The following is a 27,497-nucleotide window of genomic DNA, read 5'->3' on the forward strand; positions in this document are numbered from 1 at the left end:
TGCATCAGCACAAAAAGCGTGGTATAGAAAGACAAAAACATTGACATAACCATCTGCAAAGTATATTTCTAAAACATAGCAAGAAACCTCAATACACAACTAGGTTAAAAAAACATCACGAGTTTATAACTACAATGTGGGGACTGAAACTCCAAAATGCTGAGCATACTTACCCCCGGAGAATCAGAAATTGGACTTGACACTAACACATAGAGAGGAAAGACATTTTGCTCCTGAACCTCGTTCCTTACGAATCCAGAGAAAGTGATGGTCATTTTGATTCTACCAGAGTAAAACAAAACAGATTATATTAAAAATTCTGTCCTTATCACTAAAGAAACAACTACACATTAATTGTGATAAAAATACTGAAATCAAAAGAATGAAATATGTTTACAAACAATATAACAGTTTCTCATTTCTATGGAATGCTTTCATGTTTTGTTAATGTTCAATGAAGTCTTAAGAAACTCACTACCTACCCAATGCTCCATCAGGTAACACTTTAAAATTTCTCATAAAGTGCAGTGCAGACAAAGGATATGGATAAGCAGTAACCCTATCCATTCAATGTTAGTATTCCCTTCCAGAACTTTAGAGGTTCCAACCTAGTAACATTTGATAGTCAGGGTCCAATTACTATTTTAGGTTGGAGACAAATATAGCCATTAACCTCTAGTTGACTGTTCTATTATACTCAGCCGTGTGGTCCATCCTCAACATTGAAAATTCTTATGTAAACCATTACTGGAAATCAGTATCAATGTATTAAACTTTAAAAGTTATATGAGGATTACAATATAAAAATATTTTGATTGTTATACCTATATCATTACTCTCAATCTGACTTGATAGAAAACTATGTTTACAGTGTATTTGTTTGGCAAGGTCCTCAGTAAATCATCTTAGCAATTTCTACTAGCGGTTAGAAAAATCATCTCAAAGAAGAATTCCACTTAATTTTTTCTTTTCAAATTTACATTGACAGCAGCATATTTGCAGCACTTGGATATCAGGGTCAGTTCGAAAGAGATACATGTCACTTTAAATTTCCATCATCTCATAGCAATAGATTATTTCCATTTTATTTCACTACTATGTGTGTTCCTTTTGTCTGCACCTGAATTTCACTCTAACCCTTGTTGCTCTTTAATTTTATTCCCCATTACTGCCTACATTTTAGTTTGCCTGATATGTAGGTGACACTGAATGTATTCTTGTGTGTTTCCTATCAATGATGCTAATTCTCCATGCTGCTTCCCACAGATTCTTCAATACAACTGATTGAAAACTGTATGTTGAACCCATAGTTCAACCTCTATCCCAACAAAAATCAAATATCTTAAACATCTAACCATCATGTCAATCGTATTGTACCTCCTGGTGCCCACTGTCTCACATCCTTCTCAATGTAGAGAAAAACCCCACTTATTCTGATAAAGAAGCAAGGCTAAGCAACAATTCAAAAACAAATGTTGTATACTAATGTGACAAATCCCTGCTGACAAAGAAGTTGAGTTTTGTAATTTATCAGTTATTTATGTATGAAGTTGTAAGGAAAATAAGCTAGCAAAACAACTTTCTACACTACCCTTAAGAGAAGGGATGTACAAAAAAACTCTGAGATCTTCACAACAGTCACAAAAATTTAATAGAAATAAACATAAATATCATGCATAACACAACACAGTTATCTTCGTGGGGAAAACCCTTTTAGGAGAAAAATCCCAAACTCATAAGCCATCCAATATATGACTCAGAAATAAATAACGAATTGCAATACACATGCAGACCAAGCTTCTCACATGAGTATCACCGGTGAATACCCAAAAGCAAGTCAATAGCTATCAGACTCTTACAGTCAACACATAGTACATATGAGCTATAATAATCTGGCCGTGAAACAGTATTAAAAAACCATGGGTTGAAAACCACCTAAAAAGTGGCACTCACCTTATCTCTAATCAAAGGTGCCTTGTGATGCGTCAAAACACACACCAACATGTGCAACTTCCTTTTACAACTCGTTTATGCATCCAATATGCTATTATATTTCCCATTTTAGAAGACTCAACTTCTAAAGCCCGTAATATTTAAACCGGGTGTCTGATTAACAAATTGTTAGAAGCACCAGAAACCTTGTGACATGCTCTATCAGCTTGCAACCCGCTGTGTCTATTATGACACTTTTGGGATGTGTAAAGTCCCTTAAGGCCTTCCAGATTGATTTTGTAAAGTTTCTTTGGCAGATGAAACTTTAATATCCTCAAATCTGGACATGATATTGCAATGACAATTTATCGTCATGCTTATCTATCCCATTCACAGCTGTTGGGAACAGTATGTTCTCAAAAGTAACTTACCATAAATAGTTACTGCATGAAAATGCAAAGTTGAGACACCATTTCCTAACATTCTCTCAATTATCAAACACCTTGCAAAATCAAACAGAGTATATACATAACAATTTAATTGCTATAGGCCAAAAGGCCCATGTTGGGTGTATATTTTGCAACCGACAGTTTTGGGTAAAAATTCAATCGCAAAATAGGATGACCAGTCACAGCGTGTGAGAGAGAGTCTCTCCTACCTTAAAGGGAAGGCTCCCCCTTCTCACCATTCCTTGGATAAACTCAAGGTAAGCAAGAAGTCGAGAGATTTTATGAGTGTTAACAATATCCTTTATTCTTATCATTCAAGAAAGAATCCGCTTACTCGTGGAGCGAGTAATGGGCAAGGTGAATCTCTAACTACACTTCTGTTGATGTTTGGTAGCTTCAATCGGTAAGCCTATAAATATATTTAATTATAAATGAGATATAATTTATATATTTGTTATATTTGAGATATGAGTTCATGTGATATATATATATATATATATAATGTGAGAAATTATAAATTGTTATTATATTAGAGAATTTAATAAATGATAATTATCATTATGTTAATGAATGGACATGACTCTTTACCCTTTCTCTATTATAAATATAAGATCATTGTCTTTGGAAAGTATATATCAATATGGCAATACAACTACATTTGCGGCAATCCTCAGAAAATCAACATGGTATCCGAGCAGGTTCCTTACCAGTCTGCGAGGTTCAATAATGAGAAAAATAAGATATTTTCTTTATTGGAGAACTCGTGTTAAATGGAGTGCTAATGATCATTTGAGTAACATGCAATGGATTTGTATAGGGAGTTGGAGAACATTTTCAAAGAATAAGTCCTTGGTTCTATGCTTGAAATTCTGACAACATTTACTGTCATAAACGAGCGCCAAAGATGATAGATAAATTTTGAGTTGCAAGAACATAGACTCCTTTATATTTTTTGGAATCAATTTCAGTCATGACAGTTGGCAGCTATTGTTTGAAGAGCAGTGAATAGTTTCTGGGAGCCATTCACTCTAACTTGGAAACATATTTTATTCCACATAATAGTTCTTTTGAAGAATAATTCTTCTATTCCTCCTTATCCGTGTATTCGGAGCTCATAGTCTTTGTAATCATTTTTTATCCAATGATAGAAGAATAGTAGTGACAAGAGTCAGTGAAGGAGCATAAGATTCCACAAGAAGTTATTTCAACATGGTTCTTCCTTTCATCGAGATGGTGTCTAGGCATTGTAATTGATAGCAGTTCCATTACAATATGAACATATGAGCATTCAAATAGGCAAAGGTGGTCGCTGGTTATAAGTGTTGACTTGGCATATGATATTGTGGACTCCTAAAACTGTTGCCTTGAAATTGCCATTTGAAAAGTTGAGCATCAGAAGGAAAAACCGTCAAAACCATACATCATTTGCTGGAAAAGAAATGAATGTCCGTATCACATCAGATTTGGAAATGCGGTTCATTAAAAGACAAATTTTATTTTCTTCAGGGCATAAATTATAGAGGGTTATGCTCTTTGAAATGTTGGAGATTGTAAACACCATCGAATGTGGAGTTCCAGTATGATAAAAACGTGAATTAATTGGATTACAATAAGAAAATATTTATTGACACAACATTTGGATAATAGAGGCTTCCAATGTCGGTGAACTTACATCAACATATTAACATGGATTTTAGATGTTTTGAGGAAAGTGACTATATAGACTCGCGGGTATTAGGACATACCTAAGATAGAAACATAGTTATACCTGCATTTATATTGTGAAATCCGCACTCATAAACATAAACATTCTTCTAAAAGGAGTACCTACGTGGACACCATCAAAGTTGGTGGTGGGGACAACCACAACTATATTCCTAGATCAAATTGTGTTATCAAGAAATGAAGGTCAATTGAAACATATATTTATAAGATACCAAATAGAGATTGGACATTCACAAATCCTATAAGGTATGAGTAAGTTATTTTAATTGTATTCATTTAAGATATTAGTATAAAGGATCACTATATATTTTATAAATATTATTATGATTTTCTAATATTCTTGTTTTGAATAATGAATATGAGTGTCATTTTGAATGAAGTAATTATGTTATTTTATAGGAAATAATTATGTTATTCTAAAGGAGTAATATCACACTATTATTACTATTAGGAATTTATGATTATTTCTAATACTATCATTATCCTTGAGTATTATAGTAGCCATGCTCCTTTTTCTTTTCTTTTCTTTTTTTATGCATACTATAAGAACTATTGCCTTGATTTTTTCCTCTGAGAATGTTCTTGCAGCAAAAAGAGGGAGACTGACATTTTAGGCAATCTTGAAAGAGAGGGAGCAAATTGAGGATATGATCAAGGATTACTTTAGCGGCGAATCTTCGCCTTTTGGCGATCCCGTCTGACAGGTCAATCGTCATTTGGCAAATATTTATCATATTTGGGTCCAACCGCGCCGTCGGATATTTATCATATTTGGGTCCAACGCCCGAGGTGGTAACCCATTAGTTATCACATGATTGGTCAAAAATATCGGTGCAATCGCCAATGCAATATACAGTTTGGATACATTTATTTTAAACATATCACCAGCCTTTGCATGATGTTTCTTATTAGCCGACGTTATTTCGCCATTACTACAACCATATAAATTTTCCCTTGGGCTGGGTGTCGCCAACCATTTTACCGACGTGTGTCGATCACCCACCCCATTTAGCCAACTGTTTCCTACTATGGGCTTGCATAGGAAGGTGCATTTCACCTGCATTTGACATTCCCACTTGTTAATCCCGCCTAATTCACCAACCTAGATTGGACTATAAGAAATTATTATTCTACACAATTCGCTATTTTCTGGTTTGGAGACTGGCATTTCTTATTGTTGCCGAACTTTCAGAGTGCTGAGAGCATTGGCCATTGACTCGTGGACACTGGTTTTTGTAAAAGGCAAGTGATTTTTAAATTATTTTGTAAGTGGTACTAGTTATTTTTTTAGTTTCACTGTCCAGTGTCCGCTAGTGACTGGACATCTCACATGCTAAGATAGCCTATAGGTATTAGGTTTACGAATTATATTGGGTAGTACCGTAGACTATAGTACTGTAGTAGTAGTACCCTTTTTTGAGAATGAATCATATTATTGTTATTATATGCAGTCGAAGTAGTTAAGTCTTTTGTTCAACAACTAAGTTAATATTTTTTTGCAGCCTTTATCAGTTTGCCATGTCAAACAAGAGGGGTACGATCCCTGAAATCCAAGAGAGGCCACCATTACCAAAACGCAGAACCATAGCAGCATATTTTGGTGGTGGAAATGTTGGCAACCTACAAGATTCACAAGTTAGATCTCCAATGGTTACTGAAAAAGGAGATTCATCACAAGTTGGACCCTCAGACAGTATTGAAGTTCAAGTTGGTGAACCTGATATCTCAGTCGAAGACGAACTTGAACAAGATTTGGAGGAGCTGCCCCTGAGTAGGGAGTCACAAACTGAGATTATAGAGTTGGAGTCGGTCCCGGACCAGTCGGTTGAGAAAACCAAAATTGATTCCATAAATCAGGTTCATGCACAAAAGGGGAAAAGAAAACCGGAATCGAAGAAAGATCAATCTCGCTGGGATCTGTCCAAAAGGAATTTTCAGTTAGAACGGGTGGAAAAGTACTAGTTCATTGAACCTATGCCCAATCCAAATGATGGTGAGCCTCCTGCAGAATGCAGATGTAAGATTTGCACAGAGATAACAAAAAAGGAGAAGAGGCTACAGCTTAAAATTGATACCATAGAAAAGCATGTCGGTAAAGTTTACAAGAAGGAAATTATAGATGGAGTCGAAAAATCCGTGCTAACTTGGAAAACAAAGGAGAACTGTCTACATATGAGTAATGCTGAAATATACAAGTTACACCAGCAAATACGGGAGAAGTGTTCTGCAATAAAAGGTTCCATTGAAGATTTCATTGGGAAAGCAACGAAAGTGCAAAATATGGGAAAAGCAGTTCAATTAGGTGTCGTCTTTTATATATTGAGTAGAGGACACCCTATGACGGACTACCCTTCAATGACTGCATTATTGCATTTTTTGAAAACTCGAAACTATCCTAACAGTCACTGGTTAGTAAACAGAGGGTGGGAATGGGCTAAATGTCTTGCACAGGTTGAAATAGAAGTTATGAAGGAATCTATAAAAAACTCAAATTTCATTGCATTGTCTCTAGATGAAGTTACAGCAATTGATAATACTACCTGGGTGTGCATGCATGTTTATAATGTAAACAATCTTTGTCGTCAACCATTTCTACTATCTGTTGCTAAATTGAATCATAGTGCAACAGCTGAAAACTTATATGAATTATTAAAGACTACTCTAATTGAATCTGGAGGTTTGGATAGCATGGAGATTGCCAAAAAGTTGGTGTGTGTTGGAGCGGATGGTGCTTCGGTTATGCAAGGTCATAAAGGCAATCTTTGCAAAAAGATCAAAAATGATTTGGCACCCTGCGCTATTCCCATTCATTGCATGGCCCATCGAATGAATCTAGCTTTTGGAATTGTCAACAATTTTGGTTGTGTAAGTAAAGTGCAATCTTTGATCAAAGAGATTTGCCAATACTTCTGTTTAAGTCCAAAACGAGTCCAGGAATTTCAACACTTTGTTGCAGGACTTACTGATGGGAGGAAGCTTCTTAAAAACAATAATACCAGATGGATCTCTTTGGATGGACCAGCACATCGAGTAATGTCTGAATACCCGTCATTGCTTGGACTAATCCACTCTATACGAAACAGATTCCCTCGGCTATATTCAAGCCTAACTAATGTTAAGGTACTCTTTAGCAACTATTCTCCCCATGCTACAGGACATAAGATATATTATAAAATAGGTTCACCAAAGAGCTATGTACATTGCAAAATATAATAAGCTGCGTAAAATGACACGTAGTAGCTAGATACTCTGTACCGATTATTACCATTAGATGAAACAAAGTTTGCAAAGTGGTTAGAAATCTCATATTTGAACAATCTTAAGAACTTTTTACATATTGGTGCAAACGATGAGGTATATGCCACTGTACATGGAGTTGACATACCAATGTAGTACTATGCCCGCGTCAACCCCAACTCCAACCCCAATGAAGCAGGAAGCAAAGTTGAATCAGAACCAGAGAAGGTACTTTCACGTGTTACAAGTGAAGCCTTCAAGAAGATCAAAGACTCTGTCAAGCGAGTTTGCTACAATCTGTCATCAAAAATCAAATTCAGGTTCCCTCCAGAGGAACTGCTGGAAGCAATGTCAATTGTTTTTCCACAATATTGGTCTCTAAACAATCCAACTGATTTTCGAAGAAGGATGACGACTCCAATTCAGAATTTTTGCACACCTAAAGTAATCAATGGAGTCACCATAAATGAAATTTTAGATGAAACTCAACTAAGAGATCAATTATACTCTTTTGCAAACATAATGAGGGAACAATATGCTGTTATGGAGAACTCAAATGAAGAGGGAGCGGTAACAAAACTTCAGAAAAACCTTGGTGAGAGCAATCAGTTGAGAGAGGCAATACCAGAATATTTCAAGCTTACCAATTTATGTTTGACAATGATATTGGGTTCAGTGGAGGATGAGGGAGTTTTTAGTACTTTGGGCTTCTTTAAGTCAAAGGTTAAAAACAAATTAGACAAAAATTTGGATAATTGTCTGAGTCTCTATAATTCTAGGTATGAGGTAGAAAGTTTCCCTTATGACAGCGCTGTCAACATTTGGAGAAAGCGATGTCAAAGAAGAGGGATTGCCAACATTTCAAACACAAATGTTAGTGGTAGTGGCGGTGGCAGTGGTTCATATCGTGATATTGAAAGTCAAAGCAATGAAGATGATGTTGAATTTAACATGCATAGTGAGTTTGACGCTAACAGTGAATTTGAAGAAAACAAAACAAACAATGAAATGTTATATGCAATAGATGAGGAGGATTATGATGATGGTGATGCTGAGCCGGTCCAGGCAGAATGGCAACTATAGCAGCTTCTCAACCTTCTGCGTGAGTCAAGTAGTAGGTTAGTAGCTCTGATCTAAGATGCTACCTACTAATTAATTATGTAACATGTTTGTAGAAGTTAATTTATAGCCTTCATTCATTGTCCTTTTATAGATGCTTTATTTTTATTTTTATTTTTTTACCATGTTGATGTTACAAACTTAGTACTTACATGTGGAGATTTTCATTGATTGTATTTTTTAAACATGTTGAGATTTTCATTGATTCTAGTTTCTTTAAGAAATTGTAACATAATGCATTTAACAGAATAAGCTCCATTTAAAAAAAATTGTATTATACTTTATAATTACAAATCAGTCTGTAACATAATACATTTAACGATTGTTAATTACAAACAATTACAACCCTTTGCAAATGACTCAATGTCAAATTGCAATGACCGTAAACTCCCTTTTGCAGATACAAGGGAGCAACAATAACTGTAGGTCGGTTTGTAATTGTATATATGATCAAATATGCTGGCTCTTGATTCCTGATATGCCATAGTATGCTAGTGCCTGGCTGCCCAACTATCCTGATATGTTGGCTCTTGATTCCTGTAACAATTAACATTAAACAAAGTTGAAATTAAATCCAAAATTTGAAATTAAAGAACAACAAGTAACAAAACGATTATAGTTCTATCACTTACTAAGTTGTTACGGTGTTACCACTTAGTGCTATCAGCTATGACTGCCACTAATAGCAACAGTAACAATTTGAGAAGATGACCCAGCTTCACTAAATTTCTTTAGGGCACTCCATTCTGCATCATTTGGAAGCCCCTTTTTTTGAGGTTGTAGCTAATTAGTTGTAGTCTCGTCAACAAAAAATACTTCTGAGAGATAGAATCATATGATAGGAGGAATCTATCTATAACATCACTCATTGTTGACAGTGGTTTGATGAAACTTGCAATTCCCTTCGGAGTGAATTCCTCAGGCAATTTCCCTAAATCAGAATTCATCCTGCCCTGCAACTTTTGCATGTAATTTTCGTTTCCAATGAATGTGCCTTTTGAGTTAGCTGGATTTGGTAATCCAACATTCAACAAGTTCACTATGGTGTTATTCATCTTCATCAACTCTTTGGAAGCAGAATTGAGTGATTCACCGATTCGCATTACTTCTTCACAATGTTGAGACATTAATGGCCATTAAACAAGCATCCAAGCGGTTGTTTATTCCATGGTTTGCCAAATCCCTGTCACTGGATCTCTTTAGTTTATTGAGAACTTGGTGAAAAAAATCTTTTGAGGAACTAGTGAAGATTTGTCTTTTAGCCTAAAAATCAATTTTTACATTTTCAAAGATAACTCTAAGATTGCTATTTAAATCAAGCCATTCAACCAAACCATCACTGATTGTCATTATTTTGTCCCAAATTTTTTGTTTGATAAGCTTAACTGTGTTTATTATAGTATCCTTCACATAATGGTCTTCGGAAGAGGTCGTTCTATTTTCTGCCATTACATTCTCCACCTTTTTCTTCATTTCAGAGATCTCTTTTTCACTCTTTTTCTGCATTTCCTCTAGTTGTCTTTGCTAGTCAGTTGCTCTCTTCCTCTCATCCTCCAATTTCTTTTTCAAATCTTGGATTTTATTTGCAGTAGTTACCTCTTTTTTCTTCTTTTCCTCGAGTTCCCTTTTCAAATCATGGATTGTCTTTGAAGTGGACTCCTCCTTTTTCTTCACACTGTCCAATTCCTTCTTCAAATCATGGAGACTTTGAGTAGACTCCTCTTTCTTTGCGTTCTCCAATTCCTTTCTCAAATCGAGGTTTTGCTTTGCAGCTGACTCCTCTTTTTTCTTTGCGTTCTCCAATTCCCTCCTCAATTTATGGATTGTGTTAGTGCTTGCAATAACACTAGACTCCATTTTCTTTGCATTCTCCAATTCCTCCTTCAAATCACTGATAGTTTCTGCAGTTGACAACTCTTTTTGTTTCATATTCTCCAATTGCTTATTCAAATTGTGGATTGTGTCTGCACTAAACTCCTCTTTTTTCTTCTCATTCCCCAATTCCTTTCGCAAATTAAAAATCATACTTGCCCTAGACTCCACTTTTTTCTTTTCCTTCTCCCATTCATCCTTCAAAATTTTATTTTCCTTGGCAGCAGATTCCAGCTCAGTTTTCAATTGATTCATGACCTGTGCACTACTCTCTACAGACTTGAACAACTATGCAGTAGACGCTTGTTCATTCTTAAGTCTTTTTTGGCACTCATCCAATTCTTTAGTCAAATGTTGCACTTGTTCATTCATCTTTTCTTGCTGGATAATTGCCTCTATAGGAGAAGATTTCTTTATCTTGTTTTGCAATTCTTTGAACCTATTGTCTGCTGCTTTATCCTTCGCCTTCACATTATCAAGGTCTGCCTGTAACTATCTAATTTGCTTTGTAAGCCTTTTGTTTTCCCTCTCCGCTTTCAGAAGTGTAGAGTAGACCATTTTGTTGCTCTCTTTTGATATATTGATTTTGTCAATATTTTTCACTTTTGACAAATCCATTTGACGACTGGTAACTTGTATATCTTTACAATTTATTACATTTTGTGGTGGATTATTATCTCTACCCAGGGGCATAACAGCCATGAAGTTCATCATTTCATTGTTTGGATCATATGTTGGAAATATTCTGTTAGTAGATCCCTGACATTCAGCAACTGCATCACTTTTCAAAGTCTTCATAATTTGCCTATTTCTTTCACTTGTCTATTCAAACTTTGATGCAAACTCATTCATACTAAAATTCGGGTTTTCTGACACAATTGAGTGTTTGAAAGGTGAATTATCAACTGTAACGTTGAATGCTGATGCTCCTCCATCTCCAGCTAAACTTACTCCACCTACAATTGTATTTTGAGGATTGCCAACATACTGAAGATGGCCCATTCCAAATCCTGGCGTTTTAAGACTATTTTCAGGGTTTTGTACAAAAGCCACTGGTGCATACATTGCTGAAGTAACGCTGACATTTCTTGCGGTGTAATTGTCATAAATTTTTGCTTTTTTGCACAAGGTTCATCCATGCTAGTGCCAGTGTCAGTGTCAGTGTCAATGTCAGTGTCAGTGTCAGTGCCAGTGCCAGTGCCAGTGCCAGTGCCAGTGCCAGTGCCAATGGGATCAACTACAACTGGATTTGAAGATTTAACAAATAATGTGTTGGGATGACCTTCAGAAGCAGAAGTATAATGTTTTTTGCCCTTTTTAGATGAGTCATCTTCAATCTCGGAGCTTCCAATGATTGGTTTACTTCCTCTTTTGGGCGAGTCTGGTACTGGAACTAGATTCCAAATCCCATCACCACTTGCACCAATGGGCCCTATACCTGCATAACCCATTTTTTGTATCATAGTTGCTCCTTTACCATACATTTGTTTAGTGGAATCACTCATTTGAAGTTTAATAATATCTCTGACCCTAGTTGACCCGGAATCCTCAATACCTTGAATGTCAGCATCAAACTGGAGTTCCTTCTATCTTTGAATATCAGTATCACTGTCACTGCAACTGCCAAGTTGATATAGTACAGTTGGATGCTCTTTATCCCAATAAGTGTTGAAAAGGTCATCCTCATCAATTTCCTCAAAATCTGTTGATGTCTTTGGTTCACCCAAATTTTGCCTCATTTTCCAAAACTCAATTATCTTGGTTTGACACCACATTTCAGATATGCATGCCTCTTTAATTGCTTTTGGCATAGACTTCTTAGAAGGTTCAGATGCTTTCTCGTAGAAATTTAAGTATGTTGAAGGCCCTGATTTGTGTGACTCTGATATGTGCAATGTTGTAATTTGGGATGACAATTGTTGCATTCAAATATTATTCTCTGCTGCATGTTTCTCCATCTCTTTCTTAACCTCATCCCACGAATCCTTGTTTTTTAACTTTTCTATCAATGGCATCTCCTGGTGTTGATATTTGCTCGCAGAGTTCCCATTGGCAATAAGTCTTGTTTTTATTATACTCAATGGATCATAATTTCAGTGACTAACAAAATGAAAGCCAAAAAAAGTTACCAATTCATTTGCCACTTTGAAAGCCTTTCTCTCAAATGTGAGGCCTCCAATTGCAAAAGGCAAGGAAAGAAATATCGTTTTCTTTTGTTATCCACTGAAAAGTTCATCTACGCTCTCCATCTGCCTTGCATATTCCAATGCAAAAACCCTTTCTGTAACATGCATTGGAAGTTTGCAGGGTTCAACCGCTGAATCGTAAAACCTTAAGACAGTGTACTCTTCCATGAAGAACCAGTCAGCCAATTGAATCTGACTTCCCAGTTGAATGCAATCTTTACAAGACACAGGCAATCTAAGCATTGTAGTGCCTGTGATTTTTTGGCAAATAGGTGCCAAAAAGAAAGTCTACAAAATGGTTGTAGTTTTTATTGTTAGCAGTCATCCTTATCTTATGTGTCCACTCATTTACTGGACTTGGTGTCTCTGATTTCTTCTAGGTTTTCTCATCACCTCAATATCAAGCTTGTTGTTCTCTGTCTCAAATATTGGGCGATGCTTTGTTAAAAGAAGGTAGCACAAATAACTTGTGAACCTAAATGTCTTCGTCTTGCCTCTAGTTGTACTTTATTTAATCATTAGTAATTGTTGTTGCATAGATTCAACAATGTACCGAACAAAATCATATCTTACTGCTACATTATCAACTAACTAACCTCGACAATGGATATTATAAATCATTTCAAGAACACTAGCCCCCACTTCCTTGTTACTGTCCAATCCCAGGCAAAATGATAACAAAGAAATAGTATTTTGAACCCATGGCACAAAAATATCATACTGATAAGGAGGCTTATGGTCTTTGTCCAGTGTAACACTAGTAGTGGACTTTGAGGGTATTAAACCCTTAATATATGAATCTTGAAAACTTCTTTCCAGCTTGTCATAAGCCTGAGCTAGTTTATCCAAGTCAATGTGCTTCTTAGAGCTTTTTGTTCTAAACCCTAACCCTAGGTCTAACAAAGTGAAAAATTCACTCTCAATCATTAATAAAATTTCCTCCTGAGTGTTTTGGTTTACAATTGCCTTTCTATCTTCATCATAATTCTGAGCGCATAGCATTACAATTTCAGGGCAAGGGAATACTTCGGGTACAGCGAGGTTTGCTAATCCAATAACCAAACCAGTTAGTTTATTTGTATATGCACCAATACCACTATTATATTTGTAATAAATTCTTCCCTTCTGGGGATCTTTCCACTTACTAAACAATGAATGTCTAATTGCCATGATTCCAAAATCTCCATGGATAACAAGACCAAAAATATCATGACATTCATCGGTGAAACCTGGGGTTTGTAGCACTTGTCTGAGTTCTATAATGGTGTTCTTTTCCTTTATGGGTGCACTCAATTGGGAGGTTTTTGACTTTGTTTTGCCCATGCCTGGCTGCTACTGGTTATTAGAGTTCAGGCCCTATTCAAAATAATTGTAAAGTGTAAACCTAAGACAATTAAAATCAAAATTTCTATTGTTGCAAATTGCAATGGAATTTTTTTGAAAAAAATTCAATACTTAGAATTGAGATTGGATAATTGGTGTTGTCGTCTGATACCCAAATTTCACACTTTCAATCTTCAGAAATCAGAACACAAAATGGAATTCTACTGATCTTTGAAAATTTAAAATTTGAATACCCTATGGCTATCGTATCGGACTCTCGTCTTAGAGTTCCAGAACTCTCAACTTCATACTCTAAAAAGGTAATATTTGAAATTTAATAGTTACACTTATTTATATAGGCACAGGAGTTGAAAAAAAAGGTGGAGAAAAAAGTAGGAGCAACTCAACCAACTTTGACCTACTCTAACTACAAAAGAAAATAAAGGATTAGATGCAACTCGCATTACATCCTTTTACATACATGTAACTCGCATTACATGTAATTACACTTTTTCATGTAATGCATCCTTTACAACTATTAACATAAAATAAAAAAGAAAATAACAATCTTTCAATCTTAAATATTGTTTCTCAGTGCTTTGAATTTAACAATAAGGTCACACACTGTTGGAAGATCAGCAATTTCCATAGTCTTTGATATGGCTTCTACTCTCATTGCATTTTCATATGCTGATTGCACAACTTTGGAATTTGGTGTTGTAGTATCTAACAAGTGTTTTGTCAAGGATTTATACAAAACAAACTTGTTCATTGTGTGTGAACCAAAATCTTCAGAATCTACATTAGCATTGATCCTGATTGTATATTCTGAATTTACTCTCTCTACTGCAATAAGATTACCAAAGTCATCGGTAACTCGGCATCCCATTTGTTCCAAATCACAAGTAACACTTGTTTCAACTGCTTGACAATCTCCAAAGGCCACCTGCAACTTTGTGATCAGCTTCCTTAATGTCTCCTCCTTGTAACCAATGAGTCCTTGAAATATGAAGAACATTTCACATATCGGAAGAACGTCACACGAGACCATAGTATCCAAATCAAATTTTATCATTTCATCCCAATCATCAAGGATTTCTTTCAGGTTCTCTGCTTCTTGAGTCAAAGTAGAGATTAAATTTCGCTCCATTTCATTCATCTCTTTGACACGTATAAGAACTGCAAATGATTCTATAATCACTCAAACTCCTTCAGAAATGACTTCCTGTATCCAAGACTTAACGGCCTCCATCAATTTTCTCTCCTCAGACGTTTGAGTCATAATAACACTTTGAGAAGATTGTTTCTGGATGACCTCATTCAGAAGAGAGACCTCCTGTTTCAATTGATTTTTCTTTTCCCAAAGCTCATGATTGCTCTTTGATACATTAGCCAATGCATCTTGAGCATCTTGCAAACAACTCAAACGTGATTGATTTCCAATTTCAACCTTTGTAAACTTGTAATCAAAACGAGTAAGTTCCTCACCAGGTTTATCCACCAGGGGCTCAGCAACCTCAACAAATTTGGTTTTATCAAAATCAACCAAAATTATAGAAATGATCTTGTCTTTCAAAGATTTGGATTTAGGCTTCTTAACAAGAAGATTGTCTGGAGGAACAACCACTTTCCTCCTCTTCGTTGTTATTTTGCTCAACTATGCAGGCAAGCTGAAATTTTCATTTGCAAAAGCAGGTACAGTGGAAACCATTGGCATTGATCCTGATTGTATTTCCGTTGTAATAGAGCAGGATTCAGTTTGTACAGCAAAAGGCATAGGAACATATTGAGAAGACTTCATCATAAAAAGTTCAAATCCTGTCAAAGATGTATCAAGTTGGGAAACTTGAGCATTGGTAAGAGTCGGAAAATCTTCAAAAACATTTACTAAATGATCATATTGTTCATGGGCAGGGACGCGAGGAGCAGCAGAGGAAATAGGAAGAGTCATGATATTAACCTTCGAAACTGGAATGGAAGGAGTGAAAACAATGGAGAATGAATCCACATCATCATCAACCTCATGCAAAAAAGGCTCTTCATGAATAAAAGATGTACAAGCTTGTGCAGGCTTTGGAGGAGATATGATCGTGATTTCCCCTTCTTCAATCAGATTCTGTTTCCAATTCCTCTCCTGATTTTTCCACTAATTCTTGAATTGGTTCAGGAACTTGAGATGAATTAGCTCCTTTTTCTCCTTCAATTTGAATTTGAGGGAACCCTTAGTATCAAAAGATGAGGCACCATCTTTTCCAATGATTTCCAATTGTGACTTTCTACCAAGATGACCAAAACTTCCACAATCCAAGCCCATCTTAGGATTTACTTTTTTAAGGCATTTATTTTTCAACCATTTATTGGTGTTTACCAAGATGGATTGAAATCTATCCATGATAGACATACCTTCCTCTTGTTGCCATTGAATAAGAAAAAGGCACTTCTTATCAAAACCGTCTTGATGAAACTCCAGATCAAGGATGTTGCCATTATCTTCAATTTGGAAATCTGAAGCGATTTCCAACATGTTAAAATCAATTATCTGTTGTAGGGTTAACCTGCAGTATTCCATCTTCATGATGTCAAGTTCTGTCTTCATATCAATCTAGATATCCTCGATGCGATGAACACGAGTGTAAGCTCCTTTCCTCTGAGAACTCATCTCTCGGTAGTCAAAATCGTATCTGGCTTTGAACTTCTTAAAGGTGATCAATTGTAACTCTGCTTCCATGTCTTTGCTTTAGGAACTGAAATGATTGAATAATTGCTAATAACCAAAAGTTTAGCTGAGGTAGCCAAAACCAAGCCTATGCAAAGTATGCTGATCACTCTACACATCCATGAGCTATCTAGCTAGTTCCATAAAGATGATTTGATTTGTAGCATACCTAGGTAAGGTATACAGCTCACCTTTGAAATATCCAACTCTCAAGTATGTGAAAGAAGGAAACTGAATAAAAATACAGTCGTATTGGTTCACCTTCTCCCATACTACATCAGATACTCTTTTGATAGATAATTGCTTATTGAACAAACTCTGGAAATGCCCAAAAAAGGCATCTTGGACTCTTCTATAATGGAAATTACTATTTGCCAAAGTAATTTGGTCCTAGTAATCCCAAAGAGGAACCTGAAGACGATCTCCCTTCATAGAAAGACCAGAGAAAGATCCCATGGCAACAGCAATGTAAACAAGATAAGAATTCATGTAGAAGGGCACTGTTGTTCCCACATTGCATGTTTGTTGGCAGAGTGCAGTACTGATGAGTTCTCCCCAAAAGATGTGTTCTTTATTCTCCATAATTTGAAACATGAACTTATATATCCATGGCTCGAAATCAGTAGAATCTTTAAGACCACAAATCCTGCTGAGAAGGACAATGAGATCCTTATATTCTTGTTTAAAATTAGACCAATGAACGGTCATTGGCCATCTAGAGAAATTGCTTCTCTTATTGTCTAACCAATAAAGGTTGACACACTTCTGCTAATTACCCTTTTGCTCATTCCTACATGCCAATGATGATTCTTTGGTCAAATCAGCACATTCTATTTTATATAGAACCTTGAAAATTTGCTCAATGGCCTCAACGTCGAGGCTAATGATAACCTTGTCATCAGCATCTTTGATAGTCTTCGTCTTGGGAGTAAACCGTCGTGCACATCCAAGAATGAAATCAAATTCTATAGCCGCCATGGGAAACATGGACACCAAGTGAATGTTGCTTCTCTTAATACGTTTCATTTCATGACTTGTTGGAGCTTCAACTCTGTAGAAAATCAGCCAAATCCATGTGAACAATCTTTGTGTCCGACATGTTATCCAAAATAGATGACTGAAGAAGGAGTTGCATGAGTCAATTCTTTATCATATTGATATTTCATATTGCCTTTGGATTTGGATGGCGAGGACATGTCTTGTGCTTGCGCTGCAACACAAAAATCCCAAAACACAAATACATTATCAGAAGGAATCTCCATACAAGTGGATTTTGGATCAACTGTGAAGATTCGAAAATGGATTGGACATTTCACAAATCCGACAAAGTGACTTTAAAGAGAAAACATATGCATATGCAGTAGAGTGCAGAGTGAAATGAACAGAAAGCGGAATGAAATGAAATGAACGTGAGAATACGGAAGATGGAATGAAAAGAAACGAAATGAGAATGTGTGAAGGTGGAACGCATGGGAATGTGTGCAATTGAGAATTGTTGATTTCAAAAGGTGACTTAACGTTTCAAGACATTATGAAAAATGATTACATGTAAGTGCAACATGTAACGGAAGATGGAAGATGAGATGAGATGCGAATGCGAGTGTAGGTGTCAGTACTAATGAAGGACAAGATGGAAAGCATGGAAATATGCGGAAACATACACTTGCTCATGGATGCGCAAATGCATATGGAGGGATGGAAATGGAAAAAAGAAGTGAAATAATGAGTTTTATAGTCACTTTTGGTGAAAAGGGGAAATCAAAGTACATGGGAGATGTAAATGACATCTTTTTTATTTTTCAAAAAGTGACTTCTAGTCAAAATTGGACCTTTTGGATGCTATTACACGTAAGGCTATTCGTGTAAACATGTCATGCAAATGGATGCAGAAAGTGAGATGAGTGGAAATGGAAGCAGAAAATAGGATTACATACATGTGCGGATGATGAATGAGATGAAAAACATGTAATCGCATTTGTCGGATGGAAAGTGAAGTGTTGTGACACGAAAATGGAATGTGGAATGTGATGATGCTTTCGCATGTAATGAAGCAAAAACAAGTTCGTGGGAAAGAACTTGCAATTTCTTCAAGTGGAGAAAACCGACAAGCAAGCACAAGACGCAAAACACAAAAGAAACAACGTACCTTTGGAAAGTGACTCAAACATACCAAGATGCAATGCACTTCAACACTCAAATTCAAAATTGGAACTTGGGAAAAAACCAAAAACATGAAAATGAACAAAAACTTCATTTTTAAAGGAAAAATGCACTTTCTACGGCAAAGATTTTAACAAGTGGCATCCATCAAGTAATTACAAGCATAAAATCAGCAAGATAAGCATGAATTTAAAGCAAGAAAGAAAGAGTCCACTTATATGTGCCAATAATGAAGGGAAAAGATGCTCCAATGTTTGAAAAAAAATTCAAAAACACTTAAGATTTTTTCCAATCTAACCAATTCGAATGGGAGAGGGCAGCAAACAAGGAATTCTTGTTAAATGATGCCAAAACGTGCCCCATTCTTGCTCCACAATCCAACGTTTTTGGATGCTCATGCTTGTGGGACATTTTTGGTAAAAATGTTTTTCTCCATGATGATAGATCAAAACATTTTGATCGTTAATCACCAAAAAATGAACCACAATGCAATGTAACCTCCATAATATGCCAAAACGATTTGATTGGGAACTAAAACATACATTAAAGATGGATTTATTTGCTGATTTCTCCAAAAACGTGCCCTATCATGAAGCTTTCAAAAATGTTTTTGACCTTAATAAATCCGTTTTAGAAGCAAGAGAAATCATTACCAACCAAAAACGCCTCTAATGGAAGCAATCTCATGCAAATCCATTGAGAAAATCTCAATTATGATCAAAATCGGGTTTTTTAAAGGGAAGAGCATGTTCTTATTCAAAAACGGACTTTTGGAGGGTCAATGCATATATTAAAACATATCTTTCTCCAAAATCGGACCTTTTTGGATCACTTACACATTTTAAAACACGCATCTCTCCAAAATCACACTCTTTGGGTGCCATTGCATGTTTTAATATGTGCTCATAGGCAAAAACGGACATTTTGGGGGAGGAAGTATATTTTAAAATGCAACTCACCTTTTAGATGTTTAAGCATGAAAACTTCATTTTTGATGCAATGGCATCAAAAAAGGTCCACTTATCATGAATTTTTGATGTAATGACATCAAAAAGGTCCACCAAAGTAAACTTTATATTCGGTAAAATGTCCACTTTTGATGGATTTTACATATTATTGCATATAAAATGTCCACTTATGAAGACTTTAAATTATTTAATTCACTTAAAATTATAAAAATGTTACAAAATGGGTCATAAACAATATTTATTTATCATATTCTGAAATATAACATATAAACATCATTTTAAAGTAACATTTAAATAAACATTTGATTTTTAATACCAAAAACTAAAAAATTAAATTGAAACTATATAGCTATATAGTTACTTTTAAGTGAACAATTAAAAAGTAACTCAACTTAAAATTATAACATAAAGTGCACTATAGTCACTTTAAGTTAAAAATTTAAAGTTAAAGTAACTTAAAAACATAACACAAAGTGAATATAAGTTATATTTATCAAAAAGTGAAAGTCAAATTGAAAATATAACATTATATTTTGAATTCGTGTTGTTGCATCCAAAAAGTCCACTTTTGAAGCACTAAAATGGACATATCTTTTGACTGACGACTACGATTGACCTCTAGGTTAGACCGAGTCGAAAGGAAAAATGAAAAGCATGACGAGCAAAACTAAAAGACTAAAAACAAACACATGCAAACTCAAAAGCAAGAAAAGGACAGTGAAGGCTTCAAAATTCAAGCAAAGGCTCGACAGAAAGCAAAACGGAAAGGACTTGACAAAAACCTCCAGTAAAACAATTTGATATATGACTTGAAATTGATTGATCGATCAACATTAAACAATTGAAAATCAAATTGAAGGTTAGAGAAACGTGAAACTAGCTTGAAAAAGTTTAGTGTTGTTACCAACATTTTATGGTGACAGAATGCAGGACAACAGTCCATAAACTCTTAACACAACCTAAACTCCTACGAGCTCACAGCCTTCGGTAATGAATCTGCAACAATCATCAAAGTCTCAATCTTAAACAGCTTCACCCTACCATGCTTGACCACATCTCTGGCACAATGATACAACACATCAATGTGCTTGAACCTGGCATTAAACATCAGATTCATAGCTAGGCAGATTGCAATCTAACTATCACAATAAATCGTCACTACTCCTTGTTTTATTCCAATATCTGAAAACAATCTCTTATGCCAAATGGCTTCTTCACAAGTATGAGTAGTTGGCATATACTCTATTAGAGGACAAAGCAACCACAGCTTGTTGCTTATTCATCCAATCGATTGCACCTCCGAATACACAAATAAAAATCAGTATATCTTCTACCATCAATACCACGTTCCCAATCTATATCCACATAACCAGGAATATCAGGGGAAATTTTGTCTCCTAGCATATTACCATGATAACAAAAGGAATACTATGAGGTATTCTTCAAATATCTGAAGACTCTTAGAGCCATTTCATGGACCGTTTCCAAATTTCATATAAAATAGCACATGAAGGGGGATGAACAAAATGGCATCCCCGCATCTCTATACAGTGTCGAGGATGAAAGCAGGTCAAAAAACTTAAGAGGACACATCCCCGTACAGCATAATTAGTAGTTGAAATTGGTCTCCTCAAGGCAATTCAATCCTAAAAGCACAACAAATGTTAGGTAGATGATCATAGGTGACTTGGTGCAACAGGTCGAAAATCTCCTTGGTTTCACTAAACCCATGATGAGTATGATCTCTAATACCAACATAGATCCATGTTTGGGAGAGGTATGTGAAGATTTGACTTAATGATTGAGAAAATGAAACTTATCAACAATGAAAAAGAACAAGATCCTAATAAAACTTTCTTAAAAGAGGTGTAGATAAGTTTTGCTAAGCGATGGAACAAAATGACCATACCATTTCATCTTTGTAATGTCCCCTTGTTAAAATAGGATTTTAGAAATAACAATAATAATAAACTAAAATAGAGATGAATAAAAATAAAACTCAAATATAAATATGGAATGAATAAAATTTAAATATAACATCATTAAAATTTTGTGAAGTTCAATAAACGATCAAGAGGAGAGAAAAGAAAAGTTATATGACTCCCTCAAACCTAAGATATAAAAGGGAGAAGAGTGTTAAAGATTATAGCTGCGATAGACATTTTTATCTCTAGAAATATGGATGTGATTATCATTATGGTCACCTTCAGTTGAAGAGGACATATATGCTAATAATTGTAATATTAAATATGAAGACGCGTCATTTGACATGCGTTGAGGCTTGGAAATACAAAGAGTTGTGTGTTTGAAAATGAAGAGTCATGTTTTGGGAAATTTAAGAGATCTTCGGTTGTAACGCAAAGAGTTTATCTATGTGTTAAATATATCGCATCAAGCGAAAGGCATTGTACACTTGAATATTTTATTATCAATAAAGTGATCTTTTGTTGTGTGGTTGGGCTTTTCCCTTCACTTTTGGAAGGATTTTCTCAGGGTAATTTTGTTTGTCTCTTGTATCTATTTTAGCTATTCTTTGTTAAGGTTGTAACTTCAATCGGATTGATTTTATCATGAGATACCTTGTTGATAAGACATCATTAACATAAATATCTTATATATATAATATATATTATATTATATTATATTATTATATTATATAATAATATTATATATATATGATTATTTATATTACTAGTATATTAATATGTTAACTAGTGATGATTAACCGTAGAGACATGTCTCTTCATGAGACATGTCTCCGCCTCTCTTATTTATAAGCCTTCATTTACATTTGGAACATAATCAATACAATGGCATTGTTACTACATTTGCAACAATCCTAGAATTCAACATGGTATCAGAGCCAGGTTCCTTTGAAGAAAGCTTTACCGCTGAAAGGAAGATCTTAAAGACCTAAATACTATAAGGACAGAGACTGCAGAAAATTCACCATGCAGATGTAACGAGCAAAGGTAGGATGGATGTGATAACAACTATGAGTTCTACTTGTATAATGTGCAATCTCATACAATAGCAACGATAAGTTTCCTAATCATCAGCATTTAAAGGCGCATATGCAAATCGATATACAAATCTGAAGTATATAAACAACACTTAATGTTACACATTTTTAATGGCATTGGCTCCTCGATATTATGGCGATAATAATGATGCAATTGAGCGTCATGATTAAGATCATTGTGAATCAGTCCTGCGATCTCAAATGATTGCTTGAAAGACAACTAGCGACTGTGTCAACAATTGGAACAAATAGTATATGACACTAAAGGCCTTATGAATGGTTGCCATGTTGTGTGAACATGTACTTATTAATCCCACTAATTCTCCGATCTCAAATCAAAGCGCATGGAGAGGGCTCACATATGTCTTTGTATCACGCTTGATTGATTGTGGTTTACATATTCCATTTTAGATAGAGAACTCAACCATTGGAAGATTTCAAATGCATGATATTACATTGGCACCTCTATTTGGGTCATTGGAGGATTCATATAAGTGTGTAATGATCATTTTGCATAGACTTTTTCTTCGGTTGCTCAATGTATTGATCGCCCATCACCAGCAATGACTATTATGCGTGACTCGCACATATCTGACTTGATGATCTCCAAAGGCACCAATAGACAATAGGAATGATATTTTTACAGAAGTAGTCCTACTGTAAACTTTGAAAATCGGTTTTATCAAAACCACAGTGGGAATATATATAGGAAGAAAAACACATCAGGGATTGCATGGAAAAGGAACTTGTAGAAAGGTGTGGAAGCCTTGAATACCGCATGGAAGATTTGTGTCGAAGCCACCAAAAACTTTTTGTGCAAGCAAATTGCCTTACAAATGATGTAGATCGTACTCATCCTCTACAACAGCTTGACACTCATCACGATTTCTTATATTGTAAATTTCTCCTCAATGAAGTTGATGAGCATCGACTCCATGTCAATATTGAGTTGCTACGTGGGATAGTCTTCTATACAATTGATTATCTTCAGAATGAGATTGTGAAGATAAAGGGATGAGTTTTCTCTTGGAGAAGAGGTTCAATAAATTCTTGTAGGATCGAGCATTGTTTTATTCACACTGTATTTGGCCATGGCTTGAGGATCACGCATATTACCAATCATCAATGCAAGATGAAAATTGACAGCATAGACTTGGGGAGTGATGAGCTCTCCCTATGTAGTGATGGGCTATCTAGTTAAATAAGTTTTGGGGATGATATGACTCCTGGCAAGGGTGCCACGTTTGATGAGATGAGCGATTTGTCACTTGATAAATTGTCCACGCATCTTAGGTTTAGGGTTCCATGTCGACAGGATAGACATGCGATTAGTGTCACATTTTATACTTCTTTACACTCCCTTATATTAATTTTTGTTTAATCTCATAGGCTTATTGAGAAGGAAAGCCACACATGTAGCTGAATATGGGTTTTGAAAGGAAGGGAAATGCAGACAAAATAATTAATATTAGATGAGCAACATACATTAGACATTCCATTGTGTATGTCATACAAACCCGTTGATGGAAGTCAATAAAACTTAGCACATTAGGTTAGTCCGCAATCACATACAGTTATAATATTAGTAACAAAGGGCCACTTTGGAGAAAGGGAAGTACATGATAGGGACCTGCTAAACAAAGTCTATAGAAAGGTATATATTAGAAATATTAATTTATATGGTCTTTGAAGTTATATTTACACTTATATAATCTTTGGTGTAATATTCTTAGAGAATCTAATGAAATTTTCTATAAAGTCTTATAGAGGAGATGGATTTAAATTTTGCTAGTGTTAGTATAACAGAATAAAATTTTCATTTAACAAACACGACCATATAATCTCTTTTAATATAATTAATAATTGTTTTGGGCTACAATAAAGTCTAATGGGATGAAAAAAAAATTGAATTGATGTGTAAACAACTATTTATTTATAATTCTATAAGAGTTATTTGCCTTGATCTTTTCCTTCAAGAATGTTATTACAGGAAAAGGGAGATTGATATCAGATTAAGAGGTGTCTGACACTTCTTCAAAGGAAACTTTGGATGGGGAACTCTAAAGATCAAGATTAAGAGGTAATCTGACATTTCATTAAAGGCAATCTTAAAAGAGAGGGAGCAAATAAAGGATGTGATTCAGTCAACCTTCAATAATCTCAATCATATTGATGCAGGGGGAGTAAGCCATGTTGAGATGGATTCTCTAGTGATCAATAAATTGTAGTTGTCAAGGGGACTGTGCTTCATGAATATACCTCGTGACTATGCGATTTTAATGGGCTTACCCCCTGTGTACATCATGACGAAGTGACGACTTCCAAATGATGTCACTTGTATTTGCATAAGTTATTGAAGGGTGGTGATCTTACAATAACTTAATTTTGTATTCCGAAGAGTAAAACATATACGGTCTCCTTAAAACCAAGGCAAACTCTACTACGTATCAAAGTGAAAGGTGAGAAATATTCTACAATGAAACTACAAGGATCATTCATGGAAGTAGGACTTTATTGCATTCCTCAAGATACGAATTGCATAGAACGAAATTATCACTCATGAGAACTAAGTATCACTAAATAGATACTATCACCCAACAATGTTGATAGAATGAATGGGAATTTTACATTATGGGGCGGAATAATAACCAATGTTTCATTCCCATTGGTTGACAAATGTTTATATAGAGACATCATCTTATTTGATACATATGGACCTTCGTTGGAGTAACTTGTATCAAGAAAATTAATGTGCAAATAAGTATTTATAATCCTTGAGTATTATATTTACTTTCTTATTGTATTTTCTCTCTTATTTGTAATTTTACACATACTACAAGATCTATTTGCCTTGATCTTTCCCTTGTATCTGAAGTTGATCTTGTAGGAAAAGAAGAATGTCACATTAGGCAGCTTATGACAGTAGCTTAAAAGAAGTTGTGATCGGGTTGGATAAAGTGAGGCTCTTGAAGCAAATACCTTTGATGATTAAGATTATGAGTATCCTTCTACAATAAGAGGGAGCTTAAAAGACTAATAATCAGAGGGAGTCTAGAAATACATGTGTGACCTTATGATTTTGATGGGCCTACTCTTGAGTGCATCATGAGGAAGTATTGACTTATCACTAGAAAATTAGAAGATTGATATCAGATTCAAAGTGAGTCTGACAAGAATCCTTGGGGGAAGACGACCTCTAAGGGAGTAACTACTCGACCTGACTTCCCAAGATCATTGTTCAAAGGGAGAATTTTGAGGTGCAATCCTTTGTGAATGGTATCTTCTTGATGAGAAGAAGTTCTAAGTGAAATTCCTTGTAATACATTCTTCTCTATGAGAAGTTCTATGTGAAATCCCTTGTAATGCATTCTTCTCTGTGAGAAAGAATTTAGGTGAAAGCCTTTGCACCACCCTCTAACTTGGTTCATGGTGGTTACTATTTCACATATGATATGTAATGAAAGGTGGCGATCTTTCATTAGCATATATAAACAGAAGGTAACCATTGTAAGGTGACAATCTTGTAAATGGTAGACCTGTTATCATGACAAACTTCATTAAGTTGTTGTCCCAGAGTGTTGGAAGTCATGATAACGAACCTACTAAACAAAAGGTAACCATTGTAAGGTGACGATCTTATAAATGGTAGACCTATTATCATGATAGACTTCATTAAGCTGTTGTCCCAAAGTGTTGGAACTCATGATAACAAACATATCATATAGAAGGTAACCATTGTAAGGTGGCAATGTTATAAATGGTAGACCTTGTTGGTAAACAGATTGTTCTTTTGATTTAACTCTTAGATGCCCAAATTTGCGAACAATATCTAGTTACAACAGTTGGAAAGTCGCTTCTGAAAAGACTAACCTTCCTCTGAATTATTAGGTACAGCTCCCTATTGCAATATGATTTGCAATGAATTATGTTTGTTTCTAAATCTAAAACGGGGTATGTTCTTAACCCGAGAACAGGAGAGATAAACCAAGCTAGGCCTAAACAAGAACTTAGGCAAGAAATCATATTTTAAGATTGATCAAGTCTATGAATTCACACATCTTATGAATCCACAAGGCTTAACAATTCAATAATGCATACTAACTAATACTAAACTGATACAACAGGAAACTAATTAAGAAAGAAAAACTAACTTGAAGGAAAACACATAGGGGAATTCTCTTGCACCTATGATGACAATACTATCATATTCAATTCGCTGTCTCAAAACAGGGGAATGAAGCTATATGCGTTCCTCATTTTAATTCAAATGAAAGAGAAAACAAACAATTAACATAAAACAGAATGGAACAGAAAATAATTGACACAAAATACCCTTCAATTGTCTTTGCAACATCAAGTATTTCACACCAAAAATTAGCTGACCTTTTATTAACCTTTCATTCCAATACATACAGTATTCCGAGATGACCATTACAAAGGAAGTTTAATCGATTCATCTCTTCAAAAATGACAAATGGAAAGAAGTTTGTTTGTCCATTATAATCATTACATCAAAATACAAAAGAGGCAGCATATGAATCACTTCGCCTTCTTTCCCTTTTATGATATTGTCCTATAGGCCTTAGCGGCGACAATGATTGGAATTAATTCTTCATGTCTATGAACATGTACATTAGTATATCTTAAGAGCCATTTAGAATGCTCTCTGGCCAAATCTTTGACAACACTCAACTGGTCTTGTATTTCCTCCATGGCCACATGTACACACCTGCCAAGTTTCTGAGCTCAAAAACTCTGTTCTGGCGACCGGAGGAAATTCCTGTCAAA

The 27,497-nt window shown here is 35.3% G+C and overlaps 1 protein-coding gene across 2 annotated transcripts in view; it reads right to left on the minus strand.

The window, feature by feature from the left end:
• EMF2 (VEFS-Box of polycomb protein) overlaps positions 1 to 27,497 on the minus strand; it is an 85,817-nt gene that overhangs the window by 39,144 nt on the left and 19,176 nt on the right. For both annotated transcript variants that reach the window (XM_089798268.1, XM_089798269.1), the window contains exon 4: positions 174 to 282. In XM_089798268.1, the coding sequence (XP_089654394.1) occupies positions 174 to 282 (109 nt within the window). The remainder of the gene's footprint in view (positions 1 to 173; positions 283 to 27,497) is intronic.

The sequence above is a fragment of the Cupressus sempervirens genome, chromosome 8, assembly GCF_028749045.1.
Source record: "Cupressus sempervirens isolate cs-2001-9-10 chromosome 8, ASM2874904v1, whole genome shotgun sequence".
Lineage (NCBI taxonomy): Eukaryota > Viridiplantae > Streptophyta > Pinopsida > Cupressales > Cupressaceae > Cupressus > Cupressus sempervirens.